At 57.4% G+C, this 23,336-nt stretch overlaps 1 protein-coding gene across 1 annotated transcript; it reads left to right on the top strand.

The window, feature by feature from the left end:
• The first annotated feature begins 2,062 nt into the window (after positions 1 to 2,062).
• Positions 2,063 to 22,722, top strand: SYT7 (synaptotagmin 7). The gene is made up of 7 exons (XM_087822394.1): positions 2,063 to 2,565; positions 11,110 to 11,245; positions 15,435 to 15,705; positions 18,797 to 18,966; positions 19,417 to 19,531; positions 19,972 to 20,171; positions 22,228 to 22,722. The coding sequence occupies exons 1-7, from the start codon at positions 2,063 to 2,065 to the stop codon at positions 22,330 to 22,332; spliced, it is 1,500 nt and encodes a 499-aa protein (XP_087678520.1). The 3' UTR covers positions 22,333 to 22,722.
• The last annotated feature ends 614 nt before the right edge of the window (positions 22,723 to 23,336 follow it).

Here is a 23,336-nt window from a genome sequence, read left to right as displayed (position 1 = left end):
GGCCACCAGGCCTGGGCCTGTCCCGGCTGGTAGCCCCGACTCCAGCCCTGAGCCGGGCAAGGCTGCTGCCCGCCCCAAGACCCAGCTAAAGCCACGTTTTGCTTTTTTCTCTTTTCTTTCTTTTTCTCTTTCTATCTCTCTCTACTATCCTCTGACTTTCTCTCCCTCTCTTTCTCTCTTTCTCCTCTCTCAGCCCACAGGGGCAGCCTAACTGTTGTCCTTTGGTTCCCAGGGTAGACTCAGGGCGTGAGCAAAGCTGAGGTCTGATTGCAGTGGTGAAAGCGGCTCCAAGGACCCTGGGGCCCCCTCCCTCGAGCAGCTCAGGGGTACATGGCTGCCCTGTGGCCCTAGACCAGGAGCTGGCAAGCTTTCTCTGTAAAGGGCCAGATAGGAAGAAGTTAGGCTTTTACAAGTCACGTAACCTCTCTTACAACTACTCAGCCCTGCCTTTGTAGCCCCAAAGCATCCATAGACAGGATGTGCAGGCAAACCTTAGAGACGCTGCAAGTTCCAGTCTAGATGGCCGCAATAAAGTGAGTGTCGCAATAAAGCAAGTCACACTGATTTTTTTGGTTTCCCAATGCATATAAAAGTTACATTTACGCTATACCATAGTCTGTTAAGTGGCAATAGCATCACGTCTAAAAAGAATGTACATACCTTAATTTAAAAATACTTTTGCTAAAAAACGTCACTGATAGACTTGCTGGACCCAGGGCTGTCACAAACCTTCAACTTGTAAAAAACAGTATCTGCAAAGTGCGTAAGCAAAGCGCAATAAAACGAGGTGGCTGTGAATTAATGGCAGCAGCTGTGTTCCAGGAAAACTTTATTTACAAAAACAAGTGGCACAGGGCCCATATCGTGCCAGCCTCTGCCCTAGACCACTGGATCAGGGACAGAGGGAAGGGGGAGAGGAGGAGGTTGAGACCTCTGAGGCTCTGGCCCTGCTTATTGGATGTGCTGGAATCTCCAACCAAGGCACGAAGCAGGCAGGTTGCCCAGGGGAGGCCAGGGGTCTCGGACTCCTTCTACCTCCGTCTCCTGAGACATTTGCAGCTATTACTGGCATAAGAGTGTTGACTGTACTACGCATCCCTGGGTATGGCTTCCTTAGGTACTCAGAGGGGCAACCCTGTGACAGAGGCAGCTCAGATTATTTTTCGCTCCCATTTTACAGATGAAGAAACTGAGAGGTGGACTCACCTTTCCAAAGTCCCAAGGTTAAGAAGTAGCAGAGATGGGGTTTGAATTCGGATCTCTGACCTCATGCTGCCTCTGATCAGCCATGTCCTGTCTCTTGCCTGCCCTTGTCCCCACTCCACCCCAGTATTTTTCTGAGATGCGGGCAGGCCTGTAAAGTACCCCCTTTAAATTACATACAGGATAGGACAGTCACCCTATTTTCCATCAGAATTGTGCAAAGTGGCCAGACAAGTGGCTCCTCAGGCTCCCACGTCATCTGCTCCTTTCTTGGGTTCCCTCCTCTGACTAGGAGTCATTCCCCAGGATACCAAGAGGAGATACTAACCCTGGAAGGGGGGTGATGATCTGTGCCACAGCCTGAATCCTGAGGAAGTCCTGGCCACAAGGCAGAGGTCTGGGAGCCTGAGGACACCCCTGGCCTCTGTGGACAGGGCATAAGAATAGCCACCTCCCCCCTCTCTCCATGCAATTACTAGGCCAGCTCTGCACTGGCCTGGATTTCCTCAAGTCTCCAAAGGCCAGGAGTACTTAGAACACAGAGGCAGACTTTCCTGGGGTTCCCAGCGAGACAGCGGGAGGGGGCAGCAGCAGCTCCATCCACCCCCTCCCACTCCAACATGACAGGCAGCCACAGGGCCTTAGGGACCCGCCTTCACCACGCAGCAGCCTCCGAAGCTTCCGTGGCCCACTCAGACCAGCCGAGAGGTCTGCTCAGACAGGAGGTATCTGGGTACTAAGCTGAGCCGAGGCCAGAGGGCGGGCTGGGTGGGGCCGACCTGGGGGCCTCTGGGTGGGCTTGGGGCTTTATGGCCTCCTGGGTGAGGTGGCGACGGCGGCAGCAGCAGCGACAACTGTGATGGAGGCCTGGCGAGGTCCGGCAGAGCGCGCCCTGCACTCGGGCCTCCTAGTCCTGGCTCTAGGCTTCTTTCTTCTCCACTGTGATCCCTTCACCTGCTTCTCCTTTCTCTCCTCTCCTCCACCCACCCCAAGTTTCGAGGACTCCACCCTGTCCACGGCTACTACCCTTGAGTCTATCCCCAGCTCCACGGGAGAGCCGAAATGCCAGCGACCCCGCACTCTGATGCGGCAGCAGAGCCTGCAGCAGCCGCTGAGCCAGCACCAGCGGGGCCGGCAGCCCAGCCAGCCCACCACCAGCCAGAGCCTGGGCCAGCTGCAGGCCCACGTGGCCTCAGTGCCCGGCCCCAACCCCCGGGCTTACGGCCGAGGCCAGGCTCGGCAGGGCGCCTCTGCCGGCTCCAAGTACCGGACGGCTGCTGGCCGCAGCCGCTCCAACCCGGGCAGCTGGGACCACGTGGTGGGGCAGATTCGAAACCGAGGCTTGGACATGAAATCCTTCCTGTAAGTCCCCCCTTTGAGCTGGCCTGCCCCCTACCTCCCCGACCCAGCCTCTTTCCCCCACATCTCCTTGTGAACTGCTGGCCCTCCATCTCCGGGGCAGGGTGCCAAGCAGACTCGGCCACCCCCTCTCCAGTCTCTTGTGACTCATGGCTCAAACTGAAGCCCCCCATGGAAGGATTCATATCTGAGCCACCCCTCTGAGGACCCTGGTATCTCAGGGCTCTGAGAAGGTCCCCCTTAAAAGTCAGTGGAGACACTTGCAAAGCTGCCGAGGCCCCCACATCTGTTTCCTCTTCTGGACTAGTACCAGGCTGCTCATGGCCTCCCTGCCAGCCTCACCCTCTCCTCCTGTGACCTCTTTCCTCCCCTGCTCCCCAACCAGGCCTCCCTGTCTCCCAGGCCCTGCCTCCTCCCCTCCTGTTTACTTCTGCCCTGTAACTCGACTCTGCTCACCTTCCTGCCCCGCACTTCCTCCCTCCCTCTCACTTCCCCTGTCCCTGCCATGGGCCCTGTCCTCTGGCTTTCCGACCTTCTAGAGCCCCCTGTCCTCCAGCTCCTGCCCTGGCTCCTGCCCTGGCTCCCGCCCTGGCTCCCCTAACAACCCATCCCCTGAGGACAAACCTCGTTCCTCCCAAAGCTTTAGAGAATGTTGTTTCTAATCAGAGCCTTCTTGCAAGTGTACAGGTCTGAGGTGTAACAACACACCATCGGTATGTAACCTTAGCCGGTCCCCCAGCCACATGCCCCCATGCCCCACATCGCTGGTAGGGCCCCCTGACCCAGGACCCCCTCTCCCCAGCATCCCTCTGGGCACCTGTGCTCACTCTCAGAGCCCAGGGCAGGTCTGGGCATCCATTCCTGCTATCACCATCTCCTTGGGGCTAACATGACCTTCCTTCCAGGCTCTGGGTTCCCCTTGCCCAGGTCTTTCCTGGGAGCACTTTTCACGAGCAGGAGATCCGCACACCAAGCCTGGGAGAAGAGAAAGGGAGGAGGAAGGGGAAGGCCAAGCTCAAGGCCCAGCTCGTTGGCAAGATGTGGGGATCCTGAAGGCAAGCAGATCTCTCAGGGCATTCTGCCTCCGGCTGGACCCCAGCCCAAAGTTCCAGGGCAGACGGGAGTGCTGCCTCTGGCAGAAGCACCCAACAGAAGAGGCTCTACCATGCCAGCTTCCCATACTCGTGCAAGTGGCCTGTGGCCCCAGCCTGATGGGACATGCTGCCTGTGACTCTATTTGGCAACTCCAGGCAGCGCATCTGCTGGGACTCTCCCTGACCCGAGGACCCTTGGGAATCCCACTGGACGCCTGCATGAGACCAGCAGAACCTTCTGGTTTCCAGGTTACAGTTTGTTTTGAGACAGATGCTGTGGCACTGGTGTGGATTAGGAGAGTCCAGGGAATTGGTTCTGCTGTGGCTTGAACAGAACTTAAAACCAGCCAGGCCCCTGCCCCTCTGCTCCTCCTGACCTCGGGCTTCGACTCCACGTAGTACCTCGCAGCAGGGGTCAGCCAGTTGTGTAAAGGGTGATCATAGATATTTTAGGTTTTGCAGGACACATGTAGTCTTGATCACATTTTTAAATGTACAAACCATTCTTGGCTTGTGGGCTGTACAAACATGGGCCACCAGCTGTAGTTTGCTGCCCCTGCCCCCTGCCTTACAGTTTAGTTTCTGAGGCCTTTCACTCACCTAAATGCTGGTGGCCCAGGTAGAGGGTCAGGGTGAGAGGGCTAGCCAAGGTCAGACCCCCAAGATCCGACCCCCTCCCTCAGGGAGGGAAGCACTCCTGCTTAATGGGTGTGGCTGCCCAACACCACTAGCTCCCCCCCCAAGCCTCTCCCCACTTACCCCCACCCCCCACCCCCCTGTGTCCTTGCCCTTGCAGCCTGGCCTGCAATCCGGAGAGAATGACAAATCGGGGATTTATGCCGAGGAGCCGTTTTGTTCTCAACAAGAGCAAAAGGAGTGTCTGAAAAATGCATTAACCGGGGAAAGACATGTTGTTTTCACTGGGTTTGCCTTCCCCCAGCTCAACCAGCCAAATGGAATTTTACCAACTCTGAAACAGTACCACTGGTCAGAGAACAAAGGAAATGAGGATTTGTCCCCAAAGTTAGATGCCCGTGCAACTGTCAGCCTGGAGTGAAGGCACACAGGACAAAGACACAGAGAAGTCAGTGCGACCACTTAACTTCCTTCCCTCCCCGGGCCCCACTGCCAGCTCCCATTTTCCAAGAGCTCTGTGCTCTGCCCTCCCCCCAGAGGCCGCTTCTCACCTGCTAAAGTTCCCTGTCGGCAGCCTCTCTGGGACATAGGCGTAACCAGCGGCTTACCATGACCTTGCCCTCCCGGATGGTGGTGGAGGTGGTGGGCTGCCTGACCCAGGACCTGCCTCCCTGCAGAACATTGCGCCAGCTTACCATCTCTCCCTTGGACCTTCTTGAGATGCTTTCCTGCCTGCCCCATCTGAGAACCCCTCTCCCTCTGTTGGAGGAGAGACCCAACACTGGATGAGCTCCACAGAGCACCCAGAAAATGCCTGCAAACTCCGATGTTGTTGGGCAGCGGGCCACTTTTCTCCCCTGAAAAACACAGGCGGCCCTGCCGTTGCCTGGTGGTTCTCTGAGAATCCTCGGTACTAAACATTTACCCCTTGACCTCTGGCCCCATGCTGCTGCCCACATGTCAGCTCCAAGGGGTTCTTGCCTTCTTGTCTGCTCTGCCTCTCTGCCTGGACTGCCCAGCCTTCTCCAGACTGTCCTTGGTGCAGACACAACCCCCCCCTCCCCCCCCAAGTCTTGCCTGGACCTCTCCAGATTTGCCAAGTTCCTGTGTTTTCTCAGACTCCATCTTGGCTTTTTGGTACCTTCTGGACTGCTTCTCCAAGGAATGGCCTTGCAGTTACTCCCTGGATCTCCAGGAAGGGGCAGGGGAGAAGTCCCCATGGCTGACACACCATATGCCGGAAGGGACTTCCATTTCCCTCTGATGGGCTCTGCGTCCAGGGGCCCAGGGGAGGAAGCTCCTACGATCCCCTCCTGGCATCAAGTACGCCTAGCTGACCATGACCATGACCAAGAGACATCTTTATGAGGGGCTTCCATAAGCACTGGGTGGGGTGCCCACTGGACTTCCAAACTCCTTAGAACCTCCCGGCTGGGAGCCAAACCCGCCTGCACAGTCTGGAAGCAAGGTGGCCACAGAGCCCCTCCTCCTCCTCTCCCAGGGGCCCAGATGGTCAGAGCCAGTAGCCCCTGGCCTTGGTTCAGCTGGAGGTGAATTAGCCTTTGGAAGTCTGCTGTGTCCCAAGCCTGGGCTCCACTCCCCTCAGCCTTCCCCCAGTGTCCCCTCAGGAAATCCCAGTCACATGCCATCTCAGCAGGCCTCTGCCCAGCCCCTTCCCCATTCCTCTTCTGAGAATCTTGCTCTGGCCCCCTGGCGAGCTGGGTCTCAGACCACGGACACCTCCCCTCTATTGCCTCCTCCCCTCTCCCTGCCTCCACCCCGCTCTGCTCTACAACTGTTGACAGTGCTGAAGTTTGGTTTCTCTCCTGCAGGGCCAGTTTCTTATGCTTTTTTCTTTCTCTTTTTGTCTCTGTCTCTGTCTCTGTCTCTCTCTCCCTCCCCTCCCTGCCCCACCCATGGGGCCTCCTCCTTTCACCCGGCTGGTGGGCTGCCCACCCCGGGCAGGGAAGGCCGGATGGTGGTGCTATCCTTGGTCTTAGGGCTTTCGGAGCAGGATGACTTTGCCAATATCCCTGACCTGCAAAACCCAGGAACCCAGCAGAACCAGAACGCTCAGGGGGACAAGAGGTACGAGCTCAGGCGAGGGCCCGCGGCGGCGGCAGAGAAGGAGGTGCGGAGAGGCCGCCTGCCTCGACTGGCCCGGTTGCTGGACCAGGCAGAGGTGCCTTCCATGGATGCTGGAGCGGGAGGACTGCCCCTCCCCAGCCGGTGCCCTCACGCACAGCCACCCTGGTGGTGTCCTTTGGGTCTGAGGCCAGGGCGGCCGTCCTGGGACCATTCTGGATCAAGCCTGCTCCCCGGGCATGCTTGCCCTCGCCCGGAGCAAGCCCGCCTTCCTGCCCCATCCTCCTGCTTGGCTCCCCCCTGCTGCCCCCTCATCTTTCATCTCTGCCCCTACCCAGAAATCCCAGTTTCTCCGGTGGTTGGTGGGCGGGGGGGATGTCAGGGGAGGGGCACCTGCCCATTCTCCCTCATCCCCGCCACCTCAACCTCCCTCTTGCCTGGAGGTCCTGCTGGGGGTGACGGTCACACACCTCACTGCAGAGGTGTGACTGGCTACTCCGCTGATGGAAGATGATTCCCTGGTGGGGAGTGTCTGGGGCAGGGGAGAGGCCTGGTGACCAGAAAGAACCAGAAAGGCAGCCCCTGAGCCTGAGGTACCAAGAGGAGGGAACAGAGTGAAGGGCCGAGAGCAACCTGTCACCAGGAGCCCTGCTACTGTCCCTCAGGGCCCTGTGGGGACCAGGAATGGCCCATGGCCACAGCACAGGCTGAGCAGAGAGCTGGGCATTTAACTGTCCACAGCCTCGGACATCAGGCTCCCAGGGAAGCATCTCCTGATGCCCCCATCTCAGAGGGGGACATAGAACACTGGTGGGGCAGGGGACAGGGAAGGGCTAGAGGTCCCGGGGCTCCAGCAGCATCACAAAGGCAGGAGGGTCTTGCACCTGATTTGGCTGCCTCCTCTCACCTGGCCTTGGGCTGGGCCTGCCACACGCCTGTGTTCGTGGGAGGAGGGCTCATCCCTGGTCAGGTCTGCTCGTGAGACCAAAGCCCTACACTACAGGATAGCGTGGGGCCCGGCAGCCAGGACGGCTGCCTTCCAGCTCTGGTTCAACCTCGGGCATGTCACAGCCCCTGCTGGGCCCATTTCCTTGTCTGTCAAATGAAGGACTGGACAGGGTGACCCCTTCCAGCTCTGACATGCTAAGCCTCTAATGAGGGAACAGGCCCTCAGGCTGGGACCACTGTCATATGCTATCAGCCAGGCAGGGACCCCAGTGCTTGCTCATTAAGAGGCCCTTAAGTACCAGAAGGGACTGTCCCAAGCTGCTGCCAGCGGCCTGTGGGTTAGGGAAGGATAGGCGGAGTTAGACAGCTGATTTGCCTGTCCCTGCAGCGGCTTCTGGAGACCAGCCCTCTCATCTTCTTTTCCAAGGCCACAGTTGCATGTCTGTGGTGGGCACAGCTGGAAGTCCCTGCAGAGTGGGAGGGGAGAGCGGGACCAGTTCTTCCACTCAGTGACACAGATGGTGTCACACACCCTGAGCCCAAGTTCTGGGGTACGGGAGGAACAGAGCCTGCCGCCTCCAGCTCACCTGGAGCTATAGGAGTCAGGCTTCCTGGGCTGGGGCCACAGAGTTGGGCCATGGGCAGGCCAGAGGGCCGCAGGGAGAGGGCCGTGGGCTGCAGGAGGGGCTGGAGCCCTACGGAAAGCCTGCTAAGTACCCAAGCCCTTTGCCTGAAAAGGTGTGAAGCGTGAGGGAGTGGATGCAGGCTGGAAACGAGATTTCACGTCACCCATGTGTTAATTAACTGGCTCCATTGTCACCCACTGCCTATTTTTACCTCTTTGCCACTCAGGTCTCACTCCATATTTTAACACACCCATCCCTTCTGATCCTTACATCAACTGTCCCCTGCCTTCCTGGGAAAGGTGGGTGTGGAAGTGGGGGCCATGACCCTCACCCAGACCTGGCCTGTTTCCGAGTACACCCATGCCATTCCCACCTGGCCACATCCACTCCATCCTGGACACTCATTTCTCATGGCCTCTGGGGTGTTTACAAGGGTGTCCAGAATCCACTTCCTTCCCAGCACTCTCCCCACCCCAAGGTTGGCATTGGCACCACCCACTGGGCACCAGACACCTTAGGGCTCCACCCCTCTGGGCTCCTGGCTCCTTGGACCTTGGAATGGAAGGCTTAGGTCAACTGTCCCTTCCTCTTCAGCTTCTGCCTCCAGCCCCAGCCCCACCTTTTCCTCCCTGTGTCTGGAGTAAAAGGTGGGAGGCCCTTGGCTGTTGTTGGGGACATTCAGCCCCCAGGGTCTGTTAGCACCTGGGAGACAGGAGGACCCTGGGAGGAGGAGCTGCCACTCCAGGTCCCAACAGAGATGGGGGTGCATTTAGCAAGGAACTCGAAGACGGAAGGGTTGGTCACTGCCTCTACTCCCAGGATTCTTGGTGGCTGGGAAACCCCCACCCAGGATCCCCCAGCCCCTGGACCTCAGCACAGTGGGCCCCAAGAACTTCAGTATGCTCTTGGGCCCAAGAGGAAGGCCCTGGCTCCCACGCCCTGCATTCCACCTTCACCCATCGGCCCTGCACCCATCCCCACCTCATGCTCTCAGCCATCCCCTTCGCCACTGCTTCTTGGGATCCAAATGGTTTCCACCATGGCCCCACCTCCACCTGTGTGGGGCACGGGACAGGGCCAGGACCCGACCACCCCCATCACTCTCCTTGCCCCAAAGCCACCATGTTTCTCCTGTCGCAATGTGTGTCCCCCACCTCCTCTCTGCCTCTCCTCTCGGCCGCCTCGCTCCTCTTTGTCCCCTGTGCACCCTGCAGCCTTCACTCGTCTCCAACTAACCTTTCTTGGCCTCTCTCCCCTCCTTCCTCCCATCTGCTCCTCACAGGGATGTCCCTGGGCCAGTGACGGGCCCCTCCGCCTCTCCCTCTGCTCTCTGTGCACCTGTCTCTGTCCTGTAACCTCCAACAGCTTCAGTGGCGCTGACCATCTTTTCCCAGGCTGCTTGGCAGCTATGCTGATGCTGTGGTGTGGCCAGAATAACTGACTTTCTCATACCTTCAGCAGTCAAGCTCCGCTCTCTCCTCCTCTCCCCTCTATTTTTAACCTGACTTTACCTCTCCAGCTATTTCAGTCTCCTCTTCCTCCCCGTGCCTGCCTGCGTGAGCACGTGTCCACACGTGTGTCCGTGTGTGCGTCCACGCATGTGTGTTCCTGTGTGTGCACGCGCGTGTGCGTGCCGCTGTGGCCACGCCCCTGGGAGGGGCGCCCTCGTGTCCCCGGGGTGAGTGGGGGTGTTTCCGTGTTGGCCGAGCGAGGCCAGGTTCTCACGGCAGCTCCGCCTGAGGCTGCTCCCCGCCCTCTGGTTCAGTCTGTCCCAGTTCAGCATACCTTGGCATGCCTGGGTCGCCCCAAATGCGTTTCCTCTCAGGAGCGAAGTGTGTGCATCCCTGTATGTGTGTCATCTCGCTGCTCTGGTCGACCTGCCTGTCGCCTGTGCCGTTCTCTCCCTGTCCCCCTGGGTGTCCTTTGGGCTTATGTGCACGTGTGTGTGTGTGTGCTCGTGTGCGTGTGTGCGTGTGTGTGTGTGTGCGTGTGCGCGCGCATACCCTGCTCTCGGGTCCTGGTGTCTCCCCTCCAGGACCTGGCATATTCCGTGCATGTCTCTGTGCCTGTCGTGGCCAATTGTGTGCTGGTGGCTGGTCCATACCAAGGGCCGTGGCTTGTGTCCAGCCTGTGTGGTCCTCACGTCTGGCTCTGGTACTCTCAAAGCTGTTCTATCGTAGCCTGTCCCGAGCCCCATGCTGCCAGTCTCCCCATTTCCTCCATGCTGCCTGCCCCCACCTCTCCTCCTCATGGGATGTTCCAGCTGGTCCCTGGAGGCCTTTAGTCCCCCTTCTTGAGCCCCAGCTAGAGGGAGCCTGGCCTCACCACCCAGGCACTGGGCGGAGAGCAGGTTCCCTGGAAACAGCATGGAGTTGGAGTGCAGACAGGGCCTCTTGTGGACTGGTCAGATCCGGGGCTTCTTGGTGGTACCCCACCTTTCTCTGACCCTGGGGGAGCCTTCTCAAATGTGTAGTCCTCAGAGCAAGGGGTAACGACTTGCCCTATCCAATAGATGGCTATTTAAATGAATTTAAGTTAAAAAATTAAATATTCAGTCTCAGTCACACCGGCCACTTTCACATGCCCAGTGACCACACCGGGACAGCACGAGCACACTTGTCATCATAGAAAGCTCCACTGGACGGAAGTGTGGACAGTGGTCCTGACCTCACCTGGTCAGTCTCGTGTCTGAAGGGCACCTGTGTTCTCGCAGAGCCTGAACAAACACAGGTGGGGCTCCAGAAGATAGCACTCTGGGCGTGTTTGCAGAGGTTAATGATGCGGAAAGGTGACCTGGACACGCCACCTCCCCTCCCAGGCTGGGGCGAGCAGGGATGCGGGCACTCTGGGGAGGGAGTCAAGCTCAGGGATCACCATGCAAGCATTGACTGGAGGGGGGGGTGGTTTCTGGGAAACGGGTAGTGTGGGAGTACCCCCAAAACAGCACCCACAGGGACAGTCAAGGTAGACCACACTGGAGATGGTGCAGGGGTGGGAAGCAGGCCTCCCGGTGGACAAGAGCACAGTTCTTACTGGCCTGCAGGAGGTGGCAGCTGCTTGGGTCTCAAGAGAAAGGCCTGCTGCCACCCAGACCCATGGTGCCCAGCCCAACCCCACCCACCTCCAGGCATGCTCATTCGAACTCCCCCGGCCCCCAGGTTGCCTGCAGGAGGGAAGGCAGTGAACACAGCTCCAGTGCCCAGCCAGACGCCTCACGATGAGTCTGACCGTCGGACCGAGCCACGCTCCTCTGTCTCGGACCTCGTCAACTCCCTCACCAGCGAGATGCTCATGGTGAGAAGGGCGGAGGCCTGGGGCCCACGCAGGAGCTGGGCTAGGAGGCCCGGGGCAGGGGAGGGCCGTGTGTGGGGATTGGTGACAGTGTGGGAGTTGCCCACCCAGGCAGGGGAACCAGCATAGTGACCAGCTCTTTCATCACAACGCCTCTCATGCCTCAGTTTCCTCATTTGTCAAGTGAGAATAAGAATTCTCATCCTCCAGTCTCTTTCTGGGTTGAACAGGGGCCTAAGGAAACCTACTCCTGTGAGATATTTTTATGGTCCTAGAAGGAAAGGCTAGTGGACAGGGGACTTGGGACAGAAGGTATCCCCTTTCTCTGAGTGGCATCCCATTGAGTAGAGGTCTGAGGCAGAGCTCCCAGTGGAGTAGGTCTCATCCCATCCCAGAGAACTTCCCCAGCCCCCATTGCTGGGGGGCCAGCTGAGGTCCAAAGAGGACAAGAGAGCAGGAACTGCCCTGCTCCTGCTAGGGGACAGCTGTGCTGGGGTTCTGTATACAGCCTACCCGGCTGGATCCAGGCCTTGTGGCTCAGGGGCGGGATTTTTTTCCACCAAGGCAGAGACTGTGGCTTCACAGAGCACCCCCTGGTGGCAGCATCTGTGAGTCAGAGTTATTTGCCCCACCTATGCTTTCCAAAGGCCGGAGAGTTTCAGGCAGGAGTCAGTCCAAACTTTGGCAGCTCAGAAGCCCCAGGAAGGCTTGGGGAGGGTGTGAGGGTGGGAGCCCAGTGCCAGCTGTGTTCCTACTGCACATGACCTGGGACGAGTCACTTCTCTTCCTTCTACTAGGTCTCCCTCCCCCTCCTCCCATAGAGAGAAGGAAGGGTCTCGGTGGGCTCTCAGGCCCTCGCCAGTGCTGACATCACCCAATTCAGATTTCCCTACCCACTGCCTTGGCACGGAAGCCCCCACCCTCCCTGAGGCCCCCAGAGCCCCTAGGCCCCACCCTTTGCCATTTACCGTTCAGGCCGCCTCTAACTATCATCCCCACTGCCCTTTTCTAGCCCATCCCAGAGATCTTGTTCAAATGCAGATCCCCAATCAGCAGGCCTGAGGTGGGCCTAAGAGTCTACCTATCTCTTGGGTACAGATTAGAGCATCCGATTTTCCCTGTTCTAGATCAGGTCACCCCTGGGCCTCCTCACCTTTCCCCTTTGCCCTACCCTCTAGGCCCTTGCATGCCTGGCTCTCCACTGCCCTCCTGTCCACTCCACCCCCCCCACTCATGTAGATGGCCCTCATTTCCTCTGGACAGGCCTTCACCGCCCAGCCTGTCTCCCTCCCTGTACAGCCTCTTAATTGGTTACAGCTTCCCAGTAGCCAGGTTCCCAGAAGGGACAGCCCTTTCCCAGCCAGCCTGCCTGCCCCTTGCTGCTCCCAGAGAGGGGCGGACAGCCACGGGCAGAGGAGGGAAGTGTAAGCCTCCTGCCCTCACACTGGCCCAGCAGACCCTCAGGTGGCAGGCAGGCCCTAATTGCCCAGCCCTGGGCCAAAGGCAGATCATTAGCGTCAATGATGATGAAGACAAGCAGGGCAGAAGTAAACTGTTGTCTGATTGCCTGGCCCCAGGCTGTCAGAAGCTGGGGGTCAGGAGGAGTGAGGCACCCACAGCTGGCCAGAGGAAGGGTCAGAGAGGAGGCTGGGCCACACCCCCATCTGAGTCACCCCGTCCTAGCACTGCCCAAATTCATGTCTTAAAGATTATTGATTGATTCGAGAGAAAGGGAGATATAGAAACATCACTTTGTTCCAATTATTGATGCATTCATCGGTTGATTCTTATATGTGCCCTGAGTGGGAATCTAACCCACAACTTTGGCCTATCAGGCCTATGCTTTAACCAACTGAGCTACTCGGCCAGGGTCCAAATGCTTTTTGATGCTTCTGCTTGAGCAGGGGCTCAGGCAGCACCTCCCTGGGGGCGTGGTGGGGGTGGCCAGCTTGGTTGCCATGGAAACAGCTCCTGGAGCTGTCCCAGCTGGTTAATTAGGGCTCAAGGCTGTGGTTCTGGAAGGCTGGGAGCTGGTACAAAACAACTGCCTGCTTCCGTGGTGAAGCCCCCCACCCCCCTTGTTTGGGAGCCAAGAGCCCAGTGACCAGAGGACCTCAGGTGGAGCTGGGGCCATCTGGTCTCCAGTCACTGGGGCTCCACCTCAACTTCTGGAGGAATAGGAAGGGGTGAGAGGTCTTTGCAGGCCCCAGGACAGCAGTGGCAGGGGCCAGACTGTAGAGCAGGACTATGGAAGGGACCTGAACCCATTTAACCCTCCCAGGAACCCCGCAAGCTAGGTCCTACGGTCCCATTCTGCAGATGCAGAAACTGAGGTTCAGAGGGAGTGCGCTGGTATGAGGAGAGGGAAGGAGTACCAGGGGGAACTGGATCTGTGTAGGGAAGCCACACTCTCAGGTAACCTTCAGGGGAGCTCGCAGGGTTGCCTGGATCTGGCGAGGTGGCAGGGACTGGAGGGACCCTCTTCCGCTGTGAGGAAGAGTAGGGGAGGCAGCTCAGCCCCCTTCCAGCTCCAGGCAGGACCAGGGTGTGGATGGTGAAGCCCAGACACTGGGTTTGAGTGTGAGAGTGAGGGCAGCTGGAAGGGCACTCGTGGTGGCTGGCACTGACCTGGGTTTGAGCTTCTGTCACCACTAGGTGGCTTGATGCCAGTTAGTAATGTATCTGTGCCCAAAACCAAACTAGTATACAGCTGTGCCTCCGCCTCGGGCTGCTGCAGGAAATGTAAGGGCCAAGCACCCGGCACAGGGCAGGGCCAGGTGCGTGGCAGTTACTATTATTTGTGTGACTTGGATGCTTCTCACCTGGGGCAGGTGAGTCCTTACTGGCTTGGGGGGAAGTCTCAACCCCGCCCTGGGATGTGGGCTTTCAAGTCAGAGAGCGTTCATATTGCTGTGCAGTCTTGGGCGTGTGACTTAACCTCTCTGAGCCAGTCTCCTCAGCTAGAGTGGTGATAACTGCCTCGCCCGCTGTTGTCAGGAATCAGTCAGAAGGTGATGTAAGAGTCTTCTGCCATGGTAGGTGCACACTATACATATTCTTATCACCTATATTATTTAGTATTTCAGAGCTTGGGGCCACCTCTCCAGGAGGAAAGAGGGCCACAGAGAAGGCTCCTGTGGGGAAAGTGGGGAGAGAAAATGGGCCAGCACTTGCATCTTAAAGTGGTGCCCTGAGCCCACCCCTGGCTCTCATCCAATCACCTGAAGAGCTTTTGGCACAGGGATGCCTGGGCCACGTGGACCCCCTGGGTTTGGGGTGGGGCCCAGGTGGCTGGGGGTGGGCAGTATTCTAAAACCTCCCCAGATATTCCTAATGAGCAGCCACCACTGAGACGACTTGGCTGGGAGACCCTCCCCCCAATTCCTTCCTATTTCAGTGTCAGCCTGGGAATGGGACACCCAATGCCACCCTTGAGGGGTGGGGACTGAATCGGGTATAGTCTTCCCTTCCAGTGGTCCTCAGCCTGGCGTGCAGTACTGTCATCTGAAGCTCCTTTAAACTCTGCTGCCCACCCCGAGGTCCCCCCAACCCCATCACATCAGGCTCCCAGAGCCCCGGGCCTGGGAGTCTGTGTCTTTAGTGTCTCTGCCTTACACAAATAGATGTTGCTTGTGAAAACTCACCTCTCATTTGTAAATCACACCATCCTCAGAACTCCAGCCACTTTCCAAAGAAATATCACAGTACGCTCTTTTGAGATGTGAACAGTCTCCCTCATCTGTTTGGGAGCCCAGGTTTTTAGGTTGGTGTATTTCACAAAATACACAAAAATGCCCTGCAGGGCTGTGGGAGGGTGGGAAGCTAGAGGAGGGAGCTTGGGGGCCCAGGGCGAGCCAGCACAGCGGTGACCAGGGGAGGCGAGGGCAGCAGACCCTGGGCATCCGGGAGAGGCTGGGGAATGGGGTGCACACTGCCCTGGGGTTCAGACGACAGGAGCTGAACCAGCTCTGCCCTGGTCCCTGCCTCCCTGTGTGAGCCTGTGCAAGGGGCCTGCCCTCTGCCTGAGCATCTTCACCTGGGCGTGAATGTGGGCTGGGCCCCAGGCGCCACACGGCAACCAGAGGGACAATGCAGCTCCCAGCGGCCGGACTGGCCTTGGGCACAGAGAGGCTGCAGGGGGGCTTCGGGAAGCAGAATGCTCCCCAACCCTGCTGGCCTCTCCCCGCCCCAGCTCTCCCCAGGCTCAGAGGAGGACGAGGCCCACGAGGGCTGCAGCCGAGAGAACCTGGGCCGGATCCAGTTCAGCGTCGGCTACAACTTCCAGGAGTCCACGCTCACTGTGAAGATCATGAAGGCCCAGGAGCTGCCGGCCAAGGACTTCAGCGGCACCAGCGACCCCTTTGTCAAGATCTACCTGCTGCCAGACAAGAAGCACAAGCTGGAGACCAAGGTGAAGAGGAAGAACCTGAACCCCCACTGGAACGAGACCTTCCTCTTCGAAGGTGAGGCTGGTGCCGCCCCCACCCACCCAGAGTCTCTCTTCCCCTCCACGATTGCCACACGCCTGTGCCACATGACCACAGGCACACGTGCACTTACACGCGCCCACACAGCACACGTCTTGCCCAGTTAACCCGCTGCATTTTGTGTCTAGCTGGCGTTAGGTTATAGCACTGAGCGGAGCCTGCGTCACAGCCAGAGGCTTAGAGGAAAGCTGGGCCTTCAGCTCAAACACAGAACTTATCCTGAGGAGGGCAGGAAGGAAGGGAGGCGCCCACAGGATCCAGAGGTGGAGCATCTGGAGCAACCACAGTGTAGTGGTTAAGAGCACAGGTTATGGCCCAGGCTTCCTGAGTTTGAATCCCAGCTCTGCCACTTACTAGCTCTGTGACCTGGGGCAAGTCTGAGTCTCTCAGTGCCTTGGTTTCAAATCAGTAAATCAGCACATTGTAAAAGCACTTACAATGGTGCCCTCCGGGAGCAATGGCTCTGAACTGTGCCCCTGCTGGGACAAACGTCCTTCCTCTCTCCTGCAGGCCTTTCTTTATCTTTTATATCTGAGGATTCATGGTAACCAGGAAGCTGGCATGTGATCAGGGAGTGATTTCTGTCCCAGTAATCTGGGATATGCCCAGACCCCAGTTAGAGAAGCCATAACCCTTTCCCAACAGCCCTGTTCAGCCAGTGAGAACAACTCCTGGTGCCCAGGCTCTCCAGAACCTCCAGTGTGTGCCCTAGGGACTATCTTCCATCTGGTGTCCCAGTCATCTGGCACACTACCCCTTCTGCAAGGCAGCAGCCAGCTCACCTACTAAATAAATCATTGAGAGTGAGCTAATGGGTGCTCCTGTGTTTCTGGACCCTCCTCCTCCCCAGGTCAATGTAGGGGTCAGAAATGGTACAACCAGCAAGAGGCTCAGCCATCTGGAGATGTATGGAGCCAGTTAGTGGGACAAGGTTTATGGGCAGAGCCCCAATCCACTGGTCCCTTCTGCAAATATTCACCCAGCAGTAACTGAACCGGCACTTTCCTGGGTACTGGGGGTGCAAAGCAAAATTATGGCCCTCAAGGCATTCCTGGTCTAATGGAGGACAGATGTGTAAATAATTGTGCCACACACTGCATGACAGGTGCCACAAGAACCCAGTATAAGCTCCCCTTCATGGTGATGAAGAACATTTTCCAGAAGAAGGGCTATTCAAGATGGGTTGTGATGGATGAATAGGAGTTTGCCAAATAACAGACTGCCTTCCCTGGTGTTGAAGGGAGCTAACTCAGGTGCAAGGATCTCTTGGAACCTCCACCATTTCCAGAACACTTGTCAAGCATTTCACCTGAAGAGATGCCAAGGGTCACCTGGACAGGGACCCTGGCATACTCCAAGATGTGCCAGACAGATATAGACCCCTCAATATGAGGAAGGGGCCCTGGAGGGATTCAGAGGCTAGAGGTTCAAGGAACATAGGATTTCGTCTTGTGGTGCACCTGCTCCTGTCAGAGGCTTCTCTGTGCTTCTGGTGTCTGTGGCTGAAGGCACTAGAGCCCTGCAGAGCACCTCATCTTCTCCATCAGTCAGGCTAAGGTCCTCACTCCTTCCTGTTCATACCCTGGTTGAGGATCTGATCTCCAGCCTGCAGGCTGGTCTGCAACCCCTGCACCTCCCAGGCTGTCCCCTCCTCCAACTAAGCCTCCCAGGGTCCAATGACTGCAGCTTCAGACCTTCCCCTGGCTTCCTAGTACCTTTTCCATCCCATCCAAGTTTCTTCCTCCGCTCTCCCTCCAGCCTCAGCTCCCTCTCCACTCCGCACACTCCTGCTGCTCCATCGGGCCATTTCACTGGCACTTATGCACTTGTTCAATTATTGATTCACTTAACAAATATTTATCGAGTGCCTACTACGTGCCAGAAACAGTGTTAGATGCTGGGACCTGGTGGTATTGGACGGAGATGCCTTCCTGGAAATTCTAGCCTAGTGAGAGTCAGACTCAAGGAAGCAGACATGAATCTCTATTACAGCCTGTGATGAGCTGAAAAAGGAAAGTGCTAGAGTGTAGAACAGGGAACCTGACCCCATCTGGGATGTCAGCAAAGAAAGCAGAGCCAGGTGGGTGTGGTGGGGACCAGCTTGGGCCTCCAGGGCAGGAAAGGCGGGGAAGGAGGCTGGCCTGGCTGGAGTCCAGACATTGCGTGAAAAGTGGTCACCAGACCAGCAGGGAAAGGACAGCAGGCCAAGCTGTGGAAGGATTCGAAGCCAAGGCAGGGCTCATGGCTTTTATTCTAAGTGCACTGGGAGCCTCTGAAAGGCTTTAAGCAAGAGTATTATGATGTGATTCTATTTTTAAAAGCTCACTCTGGCCGTGGTTGAGAATGGATTGGAGAAGGCAAGCAAATGGGGAGGGTGGTTTGGAGACTTGTGACTGTCCAGGCAAGAGGTGCCGGTGGCTTGGATGAGGGAGGTGACAGCAGAGAAGGGGACAGCTGTGGGATCTGTTGAGGGAGGTCGGAAGAATGGGCTGATGCATTGGAAGGAGGCAAAGGGGAAATGTGGAGTCCTAGAATATGTGTTCACTCCGACTTCTGTGTCGCTGCCATTTCCCTCTGCCAGGTCCTCCTGGGACTTCCTGTCTGGCAGCGTGATCATCTCAGGCAGGGCCGCTTGCCCAGACTTGCCTCAGGACAATTGGTGGTGGCAGGGCTGCCCAGAGAACAAGGGGACCACAGCTCGGTCACCGAGATGGGTACCTGATGAATGAGTGAACGAATGAATGGTCCCAGTTCTGCTCTGTATGAGCTGTGGGACTTTGGGCAAGTGATTTAAGCCATCTGAGCCTCTGTCTCCTTGTCTGTAAAAAGGACAAGACCATCCACCTTGGAGAACTGTCTCTGGAAACAGATAAGACAACGACAGTTCTCGCTGAGGCTTCAGGAAGGTCTGAATGCAGGTGTGGCCTGCTGTGCCTCGGTGGGGTGGCAGCAGGAAGGGACAGGGCCATCCCTGCTCCTCACCAGCCTTCCTGCCCAGGAGCCTCGCCCTGCCCAGGCCCCGTGTGCCCCCTCTGTCCCACTCTTCACCTGCACTGTCTGTCCCCAGGTTTCCCCTACGAGAAGGTGGTGCAGAGGGTCCTCTACCTCCAGGTCCTGGACTATGACCGCTTCAGCCGCAACGACCCCATTGGGGAGGTGTCCATCCCCCTCAACAAGGTGGACCTGACCCAGATGCAGACCTTCTGGAAGGATCTGAAGCCATGCAGCGATGGGAGTGTAAGTCCCGGGCCATGGGCCCCTGGCTGGGGGCTGGCGGGTCAGGGCTGAGATCCAGGCCTAATGCCCCTCAGTCTTAGGAAGGTCAGGAATGCTGTGGGGAAAGGGTGCAGGTGGGTGGCTTCAGTGGGGCCGAATGCCCACTGGTGGTCTCAGCACTGGGGAGACTCACTTGAGCTATGATAAAAAACCTGGGGCTCTGTTCAAGGAGGGGGACATGGTGGGCAGTGCACAGGCCTGCCAACCGAAGGGAGACCAAGCATGACTGAGGTGACAGAGCAGGGAGTAAGCACCCAGATCGGTGGAGGGAACCTGGGGCTGTGGGGTCAGCCAGAGCTCAACAATCATCCCCTCCCCCTAGTCCCCATGCCCCTCCTGTTCTCCCTGTTCGGGGAGCTGAGGGAAGTGGCTCCCACAGCCCAGCCTCACACTTCCCCTTGTCCCTCCCAGGGGAGCCGAGGGGAGCTGCTCTTGTCTCTCTGCTACAACCCCTCTGCCAACTCCATCATCGTGAACATCATCAAAGCCCGGAACCTCAAAGCCATGGACATCGGGGGCACATCAGGTTCTGGGGCTTCTTGAGGCACAGGGCGGATGGGTCGGGGAGTTTCTGGGGACACAGGGGTCATGTTGGGTGTAGATGGCAGGGCCCATGCTGTTCCCATCAGCCCCGACTCCCACACCCCACCTCCAGTCTCAACTCTTCTATCCTGGAGTCCTGGGTGGCCCTCTTTGGAGCAGCCTGTGGGTCAGCGTCATCTTAGACTGTGTCCCCAGCTCCAACACTACTTGTCTGGGACCTAGGGTGAGACCTGGCCTCTCTGGGGCTTGGTGTCCCCATTCGTGTTCTCAGGAGTACATCCATGATGGCTGAGGTCCCTTCCAGCTTTTCTACCCCGTGACTTCCCCCAAGCCCTCTTGTTTGGTGCTTTCCTGACCCTCTGCAGAGGGCCCCCCACCCCAGCTCCCACCCACTGCCCCTCTGACCCGTCCCCTCGTTCCTAGACCCCTACGTGAAGGTGTGGCTGATGTACAAGGACAAGCGGGTGGAGAAAAAGAAGACGGTGACCATGAAAAGGAACCTGAACCCCATCTTCAACGAGTCCTTTGCCTTCGATATCCCCACGGAGAAGCTGAGGGAGACGACCATCATCATCACTGTCATGGACAAGGACAGGCTCAGCCGTAATGACGTCATTGGCAAGGTAGGGGCGGGGCAGGTGGCTGGCACACCAGCTAGCACCCGGCAAGGGTCTGTCCTCGGGAGCAGCAGGAGGGGTGGTGGGTGACACAGGGCTGGACAGCAGGAGAGAGAGGGTCAGTCCCGTCCCTTCTCTGAACCTCTGAAAATGAGGGGATTGGACGGATTCTCCCTACTTGTTGTCCCATGGACCAGTCAGCTGAGGACAGATTGCTGGAAAGGCAGAGGGAGGAAGAATTGCCCAGGATCCCCAAAAGACCTTCAGGATAAGGACCTCAGAAAAATGTCACCCAGGGTCCTATCTGCAGAGCTATGTGGGGCAGTGTTGAAAGCTGCGGTCTGACTCCAAAAACCTGGGTTCACTTCCCACCTCATCTGCTGCTAAATGGCTGTGTGACCTTGGACAAGTCACTTGCCTCCCTGAGCTTCAGTGCTCTCGTTTGTAAAATGGAGCTACTAATACGGGCCCTACAGCACTTCACAGGATGGTGTAAGAATGGCCTGAGATATGCAGATGTTTTCCTTGTAAAACACGACCTCTCCTCATCATATAATAGCCAAAAACTCCATGCCTGGCCATGAGATTTTCCAGGATGTACTTCTGTGACATACACCCTTCCATTTTTCTACTTTGAAACAGCTGTTCCTGTGTTTCTTTATGGTTTAGTTTTAACAGTATGGGCTTGGGAGTCAGACTGCCTGGGTCCAGATCCCAGCCCTAACTCTCAACAGTCATGACCTTTCTGAGCCTCATTTCCTCCTCTTAAAACAAGTAAGACAGTCCCAACCTCACAATGTGCAGGGATGATTCAGTAACAGGTGAGATGCTTAGCACGGTACTTGGAACATGTCTATTAGCTACTATTATAATAAAAGTTATTTTCGAAATGTCCCTACTAAGGGCATGTGTATTCATTCAGACATGGAGGTTAGACCAGGAACAGTACAGGAAGCCAGTGATCGGGGCAGGCTGAGAGGAAGGGTAGATGCCAGTAGCAAGTGAGAGAAGACAATGGATCACCTGGGGCATTGCCCTGCATGGAGGGAGAAAAAAGAGCCCCCACAGGGAGGGGCCAAGGTGGAGACCCTCCTCAGATGTTGGGAATGGAGAATGTAGCTGCCTCAAAGAGGAGCTCTGGCCCTGCCTGCCATCCAGCAAGGCCCAGAGAGCATGGCTGGTTGACCTGTTGTTACAGGTGAGACAGTACCCCAGGGTGGCATCACCCATGGCCCAGCGGGACCATGTGTTCTGAGCTGGGCTGGGGCCTGCTGAGCGCCTCCTTGACCAGCTCAGGCCAAGGACCAAGGACCTATATCTCCTAAGCTCTTCTGAAGCTGCTCAGCCTTCTGGAGTTGGGAGTTCCTCAGATCCAATTAGAGCTCCTTTTGAAACAGTCCTGCGTTCTGTTGGCTGAAGTAAGGTGGAAGTGAGTTTGTTCTGGCTTTGGCCTAGGCAGCTTAGGAGCTCTATGCCCTTAGCCAGCCACCTGTCACCAAGCTGGAGGTCATGTGTGCAGCCCCATGAGGCTGTGAACCCCCTAACGCAGAGGCTGGCAAGGTTGGGCTGGTAGTGTAGAGCCCAAGACCTGCGTTTAAATCCCTGTGCACCACTTATAAATTCTGTGACTGTAGGTAAGTGTCTTAACTCTCTGTACCTCAGTTTCTCCACCTGTAAAATGGGGGGATAATATACCTGCCTCACAGGCCAGGATTTGATGATCAATGTGTGGAAAGCCCCTAGCTCAGTGCCTGGTGTGTAAAAAGTGCCCAGGAGTTGGAGGTGATTGTAATTAAGGAAAGACAGTGCCCAACAGGTAGGGCATGGAAGAGCATAGATGCCAACTGCCGCCACCCCACCTTCAAATCCCCCCACACACATAGGCAGGCAGGGAAAGGGAGGAAGGGCACTCTGTGAGGTAGGTTGTCTGCCTGATGAGGCCCCTTGGTCCCCATGATCATAGGTGACTGGGTCATTGTGGAGATGGAGTGGCACCCCCTGGTGGGAGCAGGGGACAGTGCCTCTGAGTGTGCCACTAATGCTGGCCTCTTGCCTCTCCCAGATCTACCTGTCCTGGAAGAGCGGGCCTGGGGAGGTGAAGCACTGGAAGGACATGATCGCCCGTCCCCGGCAGCCTGTGGCCCAGTGGCACCAGCTGAAGGCCTGAGGGGGCCAAAGGAGGCTGAGGGGGCCAAGGGACCGGGTCCCCATCATGCCCTCACCACTTTATGCACAAAGCCCGGCCTGGCCCCCCTGCCATGGGTGAGGGGAGGACCCTGATGGCTTGGCCAGGGAGGGGTCCTGGAAATCATTAGGGCCCCATTTCTAGGAAGAACCAGCCCCATCCTCCACCAGTCTAGCTCTGGGGGAGGGGCTCTGGGAGCCATTTTCCTGCTTTGCCCCTTTCCTTCCTGACTTGCTGATACTAAAGAAGTGGGGGAGGTCATGAGAGCCAGACGGGCAGACAGGCAGATCCCTCCAGAGGCCCGCCAGGTGGGCACAGTCCCCCCGTTTTCTTTAAGGCAGTGCCTGGAGTGGAGAGAGGCTGTCCCCTCCCCAGGACAGGGGAGGCCGAGGTGTTTGGCCCCAGCCTGGCCAGGGGAGGCCCGACCCAGAGCAGTTTCAGGTGCCGGCTGGGCCCTGAATGCCAAGGATAGTATATAGCGCCCTCTGGGGTCCTGGAGCCGCAGCCCTGTGTATTTGTGTTGTGTCCACTGTGTGTGTGTGTGTATGTGCACGTGTGCGCGCATGCACATGTGTGTATGGGCGGGGGGCTCACTCCCTGTCCCCTTGGGGCCAGCAGTGCTGAAGATTGTGCAGAGAGGGCAGGGTTTCATGAAGTGAGGCAGGGCTGGAGGCCTGGAGGGGACAGTGCACTGGGCCAGGGGACAGGAGAGAAGCAGGTGAGGGGTGAGTGGAAGGGGTGAGGGAGGGTGGGGTTGGGAAGAGGGGCAGACATGAGCTGGGCTGAGAATTGGGCTGCCTCCAGCTGTTCCCCCTCCTGTCTCCCCTTACCCCCCGGGGCCCCTCTCTGCTCAGAGTTCTCCAGTAGCTCCTTCCCTGGTGATTTCATCTCTTGAACATTGATTCACACCTTTTAGGCACCTACTGTATGGATCACATTCCACCAGGACCCACCTGCTCCCTCCCTTCCAGAGACACAGCCTTATT

Source organism: Miniopterus natalensis, chromosome 11, assembly GCF_054644295.1.
Source record: "Miniopterus natalensis isolate mMinNat1 chromosome 11, mMinNat1.hap1, whole genome shotgun sequence".
Classification (NCBI taxonomy): Eukaryota; Metazoa; Chordata; class Mammalia; order Chiroptera; family Miniopteridae; genus Miniopterus; species Miniopterus natalensis.
Note: the sequence above shows the minus strand (reverse complement) of the source record. Positions and strands in the feature narration are given on the sequence as shown.